The 15,240-nt window shown below is 45.9% G+C and overlaps 1 protein-coding gene across 1 annotated transcript in view; it reads right to left on the reverse strand.

Moving 5' to 3' along the window:
• Positions 1-15,240, reverse strand: part of LOC149434822 (serine/threonine-protein kinase Nek11-like) — a 202,083-nt gene that overhangs the window by 37,736 nt on the left and 149,107 nt on the right. The window contains exons 12-13 of the mRNA XM_089663332.1: positions 6,300-6,360; positions 3,880-3,967 (exon numbers count right to left, since the gene is read on the reverse strand). Coding sequence (XP_089519458.1) covers positions 3,880-3,967; positions 6,300-6,360 — 149 coding nt within the window. The remainder of the gene's footprint in view (positions 1-3,879; positions 3,968-6,299; positions 6,361-15,240) is intronic.

Here is a 15,240-nt window from a genome sequence, read left to right on the forward strand (position 1 = left end):
TGGGCCCCCTACATGTGTATGGGCTGTCCCCCCATGATGGCGGCCCTGTAGTGTTATAGACTTACCTTGCTCTACTTGGTTAGTCATTTATTTTCCTGTCCGATGAAACCATTGTCACTGGGACAGGAAGTGAGGCGAAACTGCCTGAGATAGCAGGAAAACCTGACAGATGTTCCAAATGTTCCCAATTTTACCTAAAGCTAAAAAAAACACATTTTAATGGACGTACCCTTCAACCTGACCCTCAACTCTTCTGTAGCAACCTGTTCATCTTTTGCTAACCTAACTACGCCAAACTAAATTGTGGCTGGTTGCCATGGTTTCTGCACCAGTATTTGTTCTTGTAGAAATAAGACAGAATGTGACGTTTCATATTATTTGGCTTATTTACAGGAAAATTGTGTTTTTTGCAGCTGAAGTGAAATTTCAAGCAGGCAGACTGAATGATGTCTTGCAGACAGTTTGATTGTCAGTCTGCCTCATTATAGCAGTCACTCACCCCCCTGACTGTGCTATATAAAATTAAATGTTTTATTGTTATAAATAAAATATTATATGAATCTTCCAGAAACTTCTCTCTTGGCAGTACAATGACATCAGACTAACCGTCCTTGGCTTCTCCTGTCCTATAATAAAGAAATCCTACAGTGATATAAATATATGCTGTAAATATTATTACAGTGCTGGGTCCTACCACTGCAGAAGAAGACGTTTATGGCACGCAAGGTTCTCAGTGGTGCAGACTGAGGGGCTCCAGGATGGCTGCGATGAGTGGAGAAAATTGGGTTGTTGGTTTTCTCCAGGTTTTGTGATTACCGGATTGGGTTCTGGAATCCAGAGGCTTCAAAGAGCTTTGGGAAGGGAACAAGTCCCTGACCTTGTGTCCAGGTTTTACCAGATACCAGCAGATATACACAGCCTTTATAGTCAAAGGCTTGACAGTAATTCAAGGCTCCATCTGGGAAACAGGAGGTTCCCTGCCCAGGTCAGGGTGTGGGCCAGTGCAGCAAGTAGCTGTGAGAGAGCCGAGAGCTATGAAAGCTGAGAGAAAGGTGCAGAGGTTGCACAGGAGCACAGCGGTGATGTGGGTTGGTCTGAGTATCCAGCCAAAGGACCTAAGCTTGAGACTTGGGCAATGGTGCTACCAGAGCAAACCAGGAGGCCGAAGTCTTTTATCTTCTTGTTTGATGGTGGAAACCCTTGCACGGGTAACCTTTCGTTTGGTGGATCTTTCGCTCTGAAATAAAAGTGGGCCAACAAGCCTTAAACAACATTTCCTGACTGGAGTGGACTCACTGGAAACACACTACACTTGAGTGATCCCACCTTTAATATCACTGTGTAGGTCGCTTGGTGAAATAAGTTTTAGTTTTTGGCTCCTTCTGTAATCAAGGGAGCAGCGATCGTTTGTCCTGGTCTGTTCAGGGTTTCAAAGGGGATTGATTGCTTCCCCCTGTCTCTGGAAGACGCTTCAAGAGTTTAGGGCAGGAGGTTCAAATGGCCAGCCTCAATGTTTATCATGCTCTAGCCTATGCTTGGAGAAGAGTGTCCGGTAGGGGGTTGGAGAGCTGATAAATAGTCTGAAGCACTGGAGAGGTGGGTTCCTTCCCCCTAGGAGGGTTCCAAAACTTATGGGGCTGTTGCCCTTAGGCATCCAATGGACTGTGTAGCTGTGCTAAAGGCCTCAGCGGTGTCAGGGCTGAGAGTCCTGATGGATCTTCCTAGAAACTGATTGCAGAACCTCACCACAAGGGATCTGGTCTTGAGAGGTGCCGTCTCATTCAATGGACTATGTCCGGAGGAAGCTGGAAGGTGGCAACTGTCCTGAGGTGGTGAAGACCACATACTGATTCTTGTGATGGTGTAGTGTTCCAGAGACGGCACTGGCTACCAGCAGTTGTACAAGGTAACCAGATGTCAAAGACTTGCCTCATTAGGTAAATGTGAAATATTGCATATATGAATATAATGTATAAATTGCTGAGTGTGAAGTGCATCAGGTGCGGAGATGTGCGGAGATGTGTCCAATGGGAGATGCATCCATCTCTTCTTTCATAAATGTTTGATCTCATGGAAGTCAGAGGTGGAAGACTTATTTCCTTTATTGCTATGAATATTTAAAGCCGAACTCAGGTCAACCTTTCAAAATATCTCTTGTGGTCCTCCCCCCTCCACCCATATTGTAAGAGTTCAGTGCTTGTCTAGTCTACGGGGGGGGGGGGGGGGGGGTTGCTCATTACTCACTCCAGCAAGCTTCTTCCCCATCAGTTATAGGATGGACATCAAACCCCCAAAATCTGATCCCCTTAACAGGTTGTGTGGCCACTGCCTTGCTAAAATCAGCCCATACAAATGTAGGCCCAGTGGTCCTGCACCATATGGAGGACGTTGAGGGCCTTCACACAATCAGTCTCAGTTCACACCTGACCATTTTAGAGCTTGAAGCTCAAAGCTTCAAACTGCACAACAACCATCTTATTTCTGGAGCAGAATGGGGAGTGTTTTCCCCCATAGATTTCTATAGGAGTGCCTGAAAAACGGTGAAAAAACATGGCCGGATCCAGGGGGGTGCTGAAGTGGGCCTTGCCACCCAAGATTTTAACTGTGCCCACCACTGCCCTGCTGACCCCTTGTACACTGCCATGCTAACCCACTATACACTGCCCTGGTGACCCCTTGTACACTGCCCTGCTGACCCACTGTACACTGTCTTAATAACACCCTGTACACTGCCCTGATGACCCCCCGTACACTGCCCTGGGGGTCTCTGTACACTTCCCTGCTGACCCACTGTACACTGCCCTATTGATGCCCTTTACACTTCCCTGCTGACCCACTGTACACTGCACCCGTGACCCCTGTACGCTGCCCTACTGACTCCCTCTACACTGCCCTACTGACCCCCTGTACACTGCCCTGGAGAGCCCTTGTACACTGCCCTGCTGCCCCCTGTACACTGTCTTATTGATGCCCTGTACACTGCCGTGCTGATCTCCTGTATACTACCCTACTGATCCTTGTACACTGCCCTACTGACCCTTGTACTCTGCTCTGTTGCCTCCTATACACTGCCCTGCTGACCCCCTGTACACTGCCCTACTAACTCCCTGTACACTGTCCTGCTGACCCCCTGTACACTGCCCTGCTGACCCCCTGTATTCTGCCCTACTAACTCCCTGTACACTGCCCTGCTGACCCCCTGTACACTGCCCTACTAACTCCCTGTACACTGCCCTGCTGACCCCCTGTACTCTGCCCTACTAAATCCCTGTTCACTGCCCTGCTGACCCCCTGTACACTGCCCTGCTGACCCCCTGTACACTGCCCTACTGACCCCCTGTGCACTGTTCTGCTGACCCCTTGTACTCTGCCCTACTAAATCCCTGTTCACTGCCCTGCTGACCTCCCATTCTATAAGCACCTACATTTTTTACTGCACCCCCACATTAGACAGGCTAGATGCAGCCCAGCCAACCATCTCCTTCTCCTAGCAACTAGATTTCCATTGGCTAAAACAAAAAAAACTCCAACCTGAATATGTTTGAAAAAACACACAAAGCTCCAGAATCACCAGTAAATGCTCTTACTCGGGTCTGAAGGCAGCCTCCCTACCTGCACCACCAAACCCTGGGCAACTGACAGACAAAAAGACGAAGTTCCCACATTCCTGGGGGCTGTGAGAGCCGCTGCTCCCCCCCCCCCCCCCCCCCGATACAGAAACAGACTTTCCTTTTGTTCTTTCAGATTCTGTTCTGCTGACTCGACATAATTCATCTCATCTACACGGGCCGATGACCCATTCCTCCCACAGGCCCCAAGGGGGAAAAATGTCACTCTGGTCTTTGCCTACCCCCCCCCCCCCGTCAGTATGATACTCACTGTCTGAGAAGTGCAATTTCCCCTTCAATGCAGTCTGTTAGCGTCACTTCCCCTGGATCCGTAGAAATGGTGTCTTGTATGTCGGGTGCTGAGATGAAAGAAAATACGTCAGTAGAAGGGATGTATACTCCATGACAACAAACATGGTAAAAACTGGAAGGGATTGTGTCATTAATGCTTGAATTGACTAATCAGTTATATCTCTCAGACCCCCGATGTCCCCTCTGCCCTCCAAGGCAGCTAATCAAGCTCAGATCATGCTTGGTTAGCCACATCCTCAGCTACAGTAGCCAAAGAACGACATCTCTGCAACTGGAAGCGACTAAATACTAATCCTTTCTGGGTTCGTTAGTCACATAACCACTTGACCTCCGGAAGGTTTTCCCCCCTTCATGACCGGGGCATTTTTTTTGCTATTCAGCACTGCACTACTTTAACTGTGGTCATGCAACAGCGTACACAAAATAAATTTAGATCTTTTTTTCACACAAATAGAACTTTCATTTGGTGAGTCAGAGAAGAAACCAAAGGAGCCAATGAACTGTGCTGCAGTGTTCCTTCTCTGGATGGACAGGAGTACAAATCCTCCATCCCATACACACTATATTGTCAAAAGTATTGGTCGGCCGGCCTTTCCACACACATGACCTTTAATGGCCCCCCAGTCTTAGTCCATAGGGTTCAATATTGAGTTGGCCCCGCCTTTCCCACATACATGACCTTTAATGGCCCCCCAGTCTTAGTCCGTAGGGTTCAATATTGAGTTGGCCCCGCCCTTTCCACACACATGACCTTTAATGGCCCCCCAGTCTTAGTCCGTAGGGTTCAGTATTGAGTTGGCCCCGCCCTTTCCACGCACATGATCTTTAATGGCCTCCCAGTCTTAGTCCGTAGGGTTCAATATTGAGTTGGCCCCGCCCTTTGCAGCTATAACAGCTTCAACTCTTCTGGGAAGGCCGTCCACAAGGTTTAGGAGGGTGTCTATGGGAAGGTTGGACCATTCTTCCAGAAGCACATTTGTCAGGTCAGGCACTGATGTCGGGGGAGGAGGCCTGGCTCGCAGTCTCCGCTCTAATTCATCCCAAAGGTGTTCTATGGGGTTGAGGTCAGGACTCTGTGCAGGACAGTCAAGTTCCTCCACCCCAAACTGGCTCCTCCATGTCTTTATGGACCTTGCTTTGTGCACTGGGGGGCAGTCATGTTGGAACAGGAAGGGGCCATCCCCAAACTCCTCCTACAAAGTTGGGAGCATGAAATTGTCCAAAATGTTGCCTTAAGTGTTCCCTTCACTGGAACTAGGGGGCCAAGCCCAACCCCTGAACAACAGCCCCCACACCATAATCCCCCCTCCACCAAACTTTACACTTGGCACAATGCAGTCAGGCAAGTACCATTCTCCTGGCCACCGCCAAACCCAGACACATCCATCAGATTGCCAGACAGAGAAGTGTGATTGGTCCCTCCAGAGAACACGTCTCCCCTGCTCTAGAGTCCAGTGGCGGTGTGCTTTACACCACGCCATCCGACGCTTTGCATTGCACTTGGTGATGGAAGGCTTGGATGCAGCTGCTCGGCCATGGAAACCCATTCCATGAAGCTCTCTACGCACTGTTGTTGGGCTCATCTGAAGGCCACACCAAGTTTGGAGGTCTTTAGCTATTGACTCTGCAGACAGTTGGTGACTTCTGCACACTGTGCGCTTCAGCATGCGCTGACCCCGCCCTGTCATGTGACGTGGTCTACCACTTGGCTTGATTGTATCCACCTGTGTCCATGGAGGGGATTGGAACACCTGAATCACATGATGTGGAGGGGATTGGAACACCTGAATCACATGATATGGAGGGGATTGGAACACCTGAATCACATGATGTGGAGGGGATTGGAACACCTGAATCACATGATGTGGAGGGGATTGGAACACCTGAATCACATGATGTGGAGGGGATTGGACCACATGAATCACATGATGTGGAGGGGATTGGAACACCTGAATCACATGATGTGGAGGGGATTGGAACACCTTAATAACATGATGTGGAGGGGATTGGAACACCTGAATCACATGATTGGGAGGGGATTGGAACACCTGAATCACATGATATGGAGGGGATTGGAACACCTGAATCACATGATGTGGAGGGGATTGGAACACCTGAATCACATGATGTGGAGGGGATTAGAACACCTGAATCACATGATATGGAGGGGATTGGAACACCTAAATCACATGATGTGGAGGGGATTTGAACACCTGAATCACATGATAGTGAGGGGATTGGAACACCTGAATCACATGATATGGAGGGGATTGGAACACCTGAATCACATGATGTGGAGGGCGGGCCCAATACTCTCAGCAATATAGTGTGTTCCCTTTCATCTGTGTATTTAGCGGTTTGCCGTTCGGCTAGACTTACATTCGATGCTGGAATCGAGGAATCTCCGCAGACAGCTCTGGTATGCACTCAGCGTGTTGCTCTGTGGAGGAGACAGACCAGATTAATGTGAACGTTCAGCTATAACCAGAGTCAGCGACACGTTTCCCATTCCGGACAGGATATATCGTTTGATAACCACAGAAAGGAGGATACACATTACAGGAAAAGGCACTTCAAAGCTGAAAAATAAAAATGTCTCTATTTACCCCGTGGCCTACCGGGCACATTCACCCCCTCCCCCCCGGGCCAATTTTCAGCTTTCAGCGCTATCACACTTTGAATGACAATTGCGCGGTCATGCAACACTGTACCCATATGACATTTTAATCATTTTTTTCACACAAATAGAGATTTCTTTTGGTGGTATTTAGTCAGCACTGGGGGGGGGGGGGGGGGGGTTGCTTGCTAAACAAACAATAAAAAGACTGAACATTTAAAGAAAAAAAGTTTTTCTTTGTATCTATTATAACATTTTGCAAACAGGTAATTTTTCTTCTTCCCTGATGTGCGTTGATGAGGCTACACTAATAGGCACTGATAGGCACCACTGATGGGCACTGATAGGCACCACTGATGGGCACTGATAGGCTGCATTGATGGGCACTGATATGCGGCAATGATGGGTATTGATAGGGAGTACTAACTGGCAATGTTGACTGGCGGCATTGATAGGTGGCACTGACAGGTGGCACTGATAGGCAGTACTGACTGGCAGCACTGACAGGTGGCACAGATTGGCAGCACTGCTGGGCACTGGGGCTGCACTGATAATCAGTGTAGATGTCTCCTTTCACAGTTGCCGGTTATCAGCAGCACTTTCTTCATGCTGTGACAGTGTGAGGAAAGTTCTGCAGATAACCGGCAACTATATTTACTTGGTGATCAACTGTGATTGGACACAGCTGATCACGTGATAAAAGGTCGCTGTGATTGGTCCTTTACCATGTCATGTGATCAGCTGTGACTGAAGTGTTGGGTTTGCGCCACTGAGGGCACGAGGGGGGCGCATTCTGGGAGGACATCATAGAACTGTCTGACTGCGCTGTAGCTGTCATTTGGTCATTGTCATATGTCCCGTGAGGCTGCGGGATGTCCCGGGAGGCTTCATGACGTCACATGTCCTGGGAGGCTATGGAAAGTCAAATGTCCTGGGAGGCTGTGGGAAGTCATTTATCCCAGGAGGCTGCAGGACATCACATGTCCCTGAAGGCTGCGGGATGTCACATATCCCTGGAGGCTGCAGGACATCACATGTCCCTGAAGGCTGCGGGATGTCACATATCCCTGGAGGCTGCTGGATATCACATGTCCCTGGAGGCTGCAGGATGTCACATCCCTTGAGGCTGCTGGACGTCACATGTCCTAGGAAGCTGCGGGACATCACCTGTCCCAGGAGGCTGAAAAAATGGTGACCCCCTAATCGCAAATGTGTGAACTGAGGCTCAGAAAATGACATGCATTCTTATCAAAAAATGGAAAGTATGGTGACCCCTAGCAACCAATCAGATCTCATTGTCAACAGATGTTTGTAGCAGGTGTAAGGTTAAAGTGGAACTTCACTTAAAATGCAGAAAGTTTCACTCATGTTCCCTCATTCCCCCCATCATCAAACAACCACCCCCACACCTCGCTATCATTCAATTTTTTTTTTTGGGGGGGGGGGCTGGTAACTTTTTATGACAGGTACTGACTCCACTTCTACTTGTTCATCTAGGCAACAATTGTAGGAGTTCAGTTTGCATCCCACCCTGTCCACAACCTCCTAGGACACATTACATGTCCCACGAGGCTGTGCAGGAAGTCACATGTCCCAGAAGGCTGGGGGACATCACCTGTCCCTGGAGGCTGGGGGACATCACCTGTCCCAGAAGGCTGGGGGACGTCACCTGTCCCAGGAGGCTGAGGGACATCAACTGTCCCAGGACGCTGTGGTACTTCACATGTCCCAGGAGGCTGAGGGACATCAATTGTTCCAGGACGCTGTGGTACTTCACATGTCCCAGGAGGCTGAGGGACATCACCTGTTCCAGGAGGCTGTGGGACGTCACCTGACCCAGGAGGCTGAGGGACATCATCTGTTCCAAGAGGCTGCGGGACGTCACCTGACCCAGGAGGCTGAGGGACATCACCTGTTCCAAGAGGCTGTGGGACGTCACCTGACCCAGGAGGCTGAGGGACATCACCTGTTCCAGGAGGCTGCGGGACGTCACATGTCCTAGGAGGCTGAGGGACATCAATTGTCCCCGGACGCTGTGAAACTTCACATGTCCCAGGAGGCTGAGGGATGTCACCTGACCCAGGAGGCTGAGGGACGTCACCTGACCCAGGAGGCTGAGGGACGTCACCTGTTCCAGGAGGCTGAGGAACATCACCTGTTCCAAGAGGCTGCGGGACATCACGTCATCTATTGGATGACTGTGATGAGTCCAGTGCTGGAATCGTTTCTGTTTTTTATGAATCAAGCCATAATGCCACATGACTGACCCCAGCAATATGATGACAGATGACAACCCTTCATGACTCGTCACATTTACAATGAGGGGTGACAACATATTGCAGGTTGTTGGGTCCATTCCATGGAACGAATGGAAATCGATGAACTTTGGTCTCATCGTCACTAAGGAATTATGCAGCCTTCAGTCTCACAGGGACGCTCCATCCTTGAACAGATCCATCATCGCTAGGTAGCAGAGCAAGCATGTGAACAGTGTGGATGGTTTGCCAGTAACAATAGATATTCCTGATGTCTTTTTATCTGTGTCTCTATAGCAACCTCTGACGGCAGGCAATACAAATCCGCTATCAATGATTGTCCAGAAGTATCACCTGTAGGAGGAGATCCTCATCTCTGTGCGTTTATTATTGTAGGAGGAGATCCTCATCTCTGTGCGTTTATTATTGTAGGAGGAGATCCTCATCTCTGTGCGTTTATTATTGTAGGAGGAGATCCTCATCTCTGTGCGTTTATTATTGTAGGAGGAGATCCTCATCTCTGTGCGTTTATTATTGTAGGAGGAGATCCTCATCTCTGTGCGTTTATTATTGTAGGAGGAGATCCTCATCTCTGTGCGTTTATTATTGTAGGAGGAGATCCTCATCTCTGTGCGTTTATTATTGTAGGAGGAGATCCTCATCTCTGTGCGTTTATTATTGTAGGAGGAGATCCTCATCTCTGTGCGTTTATTATTGTAGGAGGAGATCCTCATCTCTGTGCGTTTATTATTGTAGGAGGAGATTCTCATCTCTGTGCGTTTATTATTGTAGGAGGAGATCCTCATCTCTGTGCGTTTATTATTGTAGGAGGAGATCCTCATCTCTGTGCGTTTAGTATTGTAGGAGGAGATCCTCATCTCTGTGCGTTTATTATTGTAGGAGGAGATCCTCATCTCTGTGCGTTTATTATTGTAGGAGGAGATCCTCATCTCTGTGCGTTTATTATTGTAGGAGGAGATCCTCATCTCTGTGCGTTTATTATTTCAGGAGGAGATCCTCATCTCTGTGCGTTTATTATTGTAGGAGGAGATCCTCATCTATGTGCGTTTTTTATTTCAGGAGGAGATCCTCATCTCTGTGCGTTTATTATTGTAGGAGATCCTCATCTCTGTGCGTTTAATTTTGTAGGAGGAGATCCTCATCTCTGTGCGTTTATTATTTCAGGAGGAGATCCTCATCTCTGTGCGTTTATTATTGTAGGAGGAGATCCTCATCTATGTGCGTTTTTTATTTCAGGAGGAGATCCTCATCTCTGTGCGTTTATTATTGTAGGAGATCCTCATCTCTATGCGTTTATTATTGTAGGAGGAGATCCTCATCTCTGTGCGTTTATTATTGTAGGAGGAGATCCTCATCTCTGTGCGTTTATTATTGTAGGAGGAGATCCTCCTCTCTGTGTGTTTATTATTGTAGGAGGAGATCCTCATATCTGTGCGTTTATTATTGTAGGAGGAGATCCTCATCTCTGTGCGTTTATTATTGTAGGAGGAGATCCTCATCTCTGTGCGTTTATTATTGTAGGAGATCCTCATCTCTGTGCGTTTATTATTGTAGGAGGAGATCCTCATCTCTGTGCGTTTAATTTTGTAGGAGGAGATCCCCATCTCTGTGCGTTTATTATTGTAGGAGGAGATCCTCATCTCTGTGCGTTTATTATTGTAGGAGGAGATCCTCATCTCTGTGCGTTTATTATTGTAGGAGGAGATCCTCATCTCTGTGTTTATTGATGTAGGAGGAGATCCTCATCTCTGTGCGTTTATTATTGTAGGAGGAGATCCTCATCTCTATGTGTTTATTATTGTAGGAGGAGATCCTCATCTCTGTGTTTATTGATGTAGGAGGAGATCCTCATCTCTGTGTTTATTGATGTAGGAGGAGATCCTCATCTCTGTGCGTTTAATTTTGTAGGAGGAGATCCTCATCTCTGTGCGTTTATTATTGTAGGAGGAGATCCTCATCTCTGTGCGTTTATTATTGTAGGAGGAGATCCTCATCTTTATGTGTTTATTATTGTAGGAGGAGATCCTCATCTTTATGTGTTTATTATTGTAGGAGGAGATCCTCATCTCTGTGTTTATTATTGTAGGAGGAGATCCTCATCTCTGTGCGTTTATTATTGTAGGAGGAGATCCTCATCTCTGTGCGTTTATTATTGTAGGAGGAGATCCTCATCTCTATGTGTTTATTATTGTAAGAGGAGATCCTCATCTCTGTGTTTATTGATGTAGGAGGAGATCCTCATCTCTGTGCATTTAATTTTGTAGGAGGAGATCCTCATCTCTGTGCGTTTATTATTGTAGGAGGAGATCCTCATCTCTATATGTTTATTATTGTAGGAGGAGATCCTCATCTTTATGTGTTTATTATTGTAGGAGGAGATCCTCATCTCTGTGTGTTTAGTATTGTAGGAGGAGATCCTCATCTCTGTGCGTTTATTATTGTAGGAGGAGATCCTCATCTCTGTGCGTTTATTATTGTAGGAGGAGATCCTCATCTCTGTGTTTATTATTGTAGGAGGAGATCCTCATCTCTGTGTGTTTAGTATTGTAGGAGGAGATCCTCATCTATGTGTTTATTGATGTAGGAGGAGATCCTCATCTCTGTGTTTATTATTGTAGGAGGAGATCCTCATCTCTGTGCGTTTAATTTTGTAGGAGGAGATCCTCATCTCTGTGTTTATTATTGTAGGAGGAGATCCCCATCTCTGTGCGTTTATTATTGTAGGAGGAGATCCTCATCTCTGTGCGTTTATTATTGTAGGAGGAGATCCTCATCTCTGTGCGTTTATTATTGTAGGAGGAGATCCTCATCTCTGTGCGTTTAGTATTGTAGGAGGAGATCCTCATCTCTGTGCGTTTATTATTGTAGGAGGAGATCCTCATCTCTGTGCGTTTAGTATTGTAGGAGGAGATCCTCATCTCTGTGCGTTTATTATTGTAGGAGGAGATCCTCATCTCTGTGCGTTTATTATTGTAGGAGGAGATCCTCATCTCTGTGCGTTTATTATTGTAGGAGGAGATCCTCATCTCTGTGCGTTTATTATTGTAGGAGGAGATCCTCATCTCTGTGCATTTATTATTGTAAGAGGAGATCCTCATCTCTGTGCGTTTATTATTGTAGGAGGAGATCCTCATCTTTATGTGTTTATTATTGTAGGAGGAGATCCTCATCTCTGTGCGTTTAGTATTGTAGGAGGAGATCCTCATCTCTGTGCGTTTAGTATTGTAGGAGGAGATCCTCATCTATGTGTGTTTATTATTGTAAGAGGAGATCCTCATCTCTGTGCGTTTATTATTGTAGGAGGAGATCCTCATCTCTGTGCGTTTATCAATGTAGGAGGAGATCCTCATCTATGTGTTAATTATTGTAGGAGGAGATCCTCATCTCTGTGCGTTTATTATTGTAAGAGGAGATCCTCATCTCTGTGCGTTTATTATTGTAGGAGGAGATCCTCATCTCTGTGTTTATTGATGTAGGAGGAGATCCTCATCTCTGTGCGTTTAATTTTGTAGGAGGAGACCCCCATCTCTGTGCGTTTATTATTGTAGGAGGAGATCCTCATCTCTGTGCGTTTATTATTGTAGGAGGAGATCCCCATCTCTGTGCGTTTATTATTGTAGGAGGAGATCCTCATCTCTGTGTTTATTGATGTAGGAGGAGATCCTCATCTCTGTGCGTTTATTATTGTAGGAGGAGATCCTCATCTCTGTGCGTTTATTATTGTAGGAGGAGATCCTCATCTCTATGTGTTTATTATTGTAAGAGGAGATCCTCATCTCTGTGTTTATTGATGTAGGAGGAGATCCTCATCTCTGTGCGTTTATTGATGTAGGAGGAGATCCTCATCTCTGTGCGTTTATTATTGTAGGAGGAGATCCTCATCTCTATATGTTTATTATTGTAGGAGGAGATCCTCATCTCTATATGTTTATTATTGTAGGAGGAGATCCTCATCTTTATGTGTTTATTATTGTAGGAGGAGATCCTCATCTCTGTGCGTTTATTATTGTAGGAGGAGATCCTCATCTCTGTGTTTATTATTGTAGGAGGAGATCCTCATCTCTGTGTTTATTATTGTAGGAGGAGATCCTCATCTCTATGTGTTTATTGATGTAGGAGGAGATCCTCATCTCTGTGTTTATTATTGTAGGAGGAGATCCCCATCTCTGTGCGTTTATTATTGTAGGAGGAGATCCTCATCTCTGTGCGTTTATTATTGTAGGAGGAGATCCCCATCTCTGTGCGTTTATTATTGTAGGAGGAGATCCTCATCTCTGTGCGTTTATTATTGTAGGAGGAGATCCTCATCTCTGTGCGTTTAATTTTGTAGGAGGAGATCCTCATCTCTGTGTTTATTATTGTAGGAGGAGATCCCCATCTCTGTGCGTTTATTATTGTAGGAGGAGATCCTCATCTCTGTGCGTTTATTATTGTAGGAGGAGATCCTCATCTCTGTGCGTTTATTATTGTAGGAGGAGATCCTCATCTCTGTGCGTTTAGTATTGTAGGAGGAGATCCTCATCTCTGTGCGTTTATTATTGTAGGAGGAGATCCTCATCTCTGTGCGTTTAGTATTGTAGGAGGAGATCCTCATCTCTGTGCGTTTATTATTGTAGGAGGAGATCCTCATCTCTGTGCGTTTATTATTGTAGGAGGAGATCCTCATCTCTGTGCGTTTATTATTGTAGGAGGAGATCCTCATCTCTGTGCGTTTATTATTGTAGGAGGAGATCCTCATCTCTGTGCATTTATTATTGTAAGAGGAGATCCTCATCTCTGTGCGTTTATTATTGTAGGAGGAGATCCTCATCTTTATGTGTTTATTATTGTAGGAGGAGATCCTCATCTCTGTGCGTTTAGTATTGTAGGAGGAGATCCTCATCTCTGTGCGTTTAGTATTGTAGGAGGAGATCCTCATCTATGTGTGTTTATTATTGTAAGAGGAGATCCTCATCTCTGTGCGTTTATTATTGTAGGAGGAGATCCTCATCTCTGTGCGTTTATCAATGTAGGAGGAGATCCTCATCTATGTGTTAATTATTGTAGGAGGAGATCCTCATCTCTGTGCGTTTATTATTGTAAGAGGAGATCCTCATCTCTGTGCGTTTATTATTGTAGGAGGAGATCCTCATCTCTGTGTTTATTGATGTAGGAGGAGATCCTCATCTCTGTGCGTTTAATTTTGTAGGAGGAGACCCCCATCTCTGTGCGTTTATTATTGTAGGAGGAGATCCTCATCTCTGTGCGTTTATTATTGTAGGAGGAGATCCCCATCTCTGTGCGTTTATTATTGTAGGAGGAGATCCTCATCTCTGTGTTTATTGATGTAGGAGGAGATCCTCATCTCTGTGCGTTTATTATTGTAGGAGGAGATCCTCATCTCTGTGCGTTTATTATTGTAGGAGGAGATCCTCATCTCTATGTGTTTATTATTGTAAGAGGAGATCCTCATCTCTGTGTTTATTGATGTAGGAGGAGATCCTCATCTCTGTGCGTTTATTGATGTAGGAGGAGATCCTCATCTCTGTGCGTTTATTATTGTAGGAGGAGATCCTCATCTCTATGTGTTTATTATTGTAAGAGGAGATCCTCATCTCTGTGTTTATTGATGTAGGAGGAGATCCTCATCTCTGTGCATTTAATTTTGTAGGAGGAGATCCTCATCTCTGTGCGTTTATTATTGTAGGAGGAGATCCTCATCTCTATATGTTTATTATTGTAGGAGGAGATCCTCATCTTTATGTGTTTATTATTGTAGGAGGAGATCCTCATCTCTGTGCGTTTATTATTGTAGGAGGAGATCCTCATCTCTGTGTTTATTATTGTAGGAGGAGATCCTCATCTCTGTGTTTATTATTGTAGGAGGAGATCCTCATCTCTATGTGTTTATTGATGTAGGAGGAGATCCTCATCTCTGTGTTTATTATTGTAGGAGGAGATCCCCATCTCTGTGCGTTTATTATTGTAGGAGGAGATCCTCATCTCTGTGCGTTTATTATTGTAGGAGGAGATCCCCATCTCTGTGCGTTTATTATTGTAGGAGGAGATCCTCATCTCTGTGCGTTTATTATTGTAGGAGGAGATCCTCATCTCTGTGCGTTTAATTTTGTAGGAGGAGATCCTCATCTCTGTGTTTATTATTGTAGGAGGAGATCCCCATCTCTGTGCGTTTATTATTGTAGGAGGAGATCCTCATCTCTGTGCGTTTATTATTGTAGGAGGAGATCCTCATCTCTGTGCGTTTATTATTGTAGGAGGAGATCCTCATCTCTGTGCGTTTAGTATTGTAGGAGGAGATCCTCATCTCTGTGCGTTTATTATTGTAGGAGGAGATCCTCATCTCTGTGCGTTTAGTATTGTAGGAGGAGATCCTCATCTCTGTGCGTTTATTATTGTAGGAGGAGATCCTCATCTCTGTGCGTTTATT

Source organism: Staurois parvus, unplaced genomic scaffold, assembly GCF_062004578.1.
Source record: "Staurois parvus isolate SC_StPar_1 unplaced genomic scaffold, SC_StPar_1.0 ptg001667l, whole genome shotgun sequence".
Lineage (NCBI taxonomy): Eukaryota > Metazoa > Chordata > Amphibia > Anura > Ranidae > Staurois > Staurois parvus.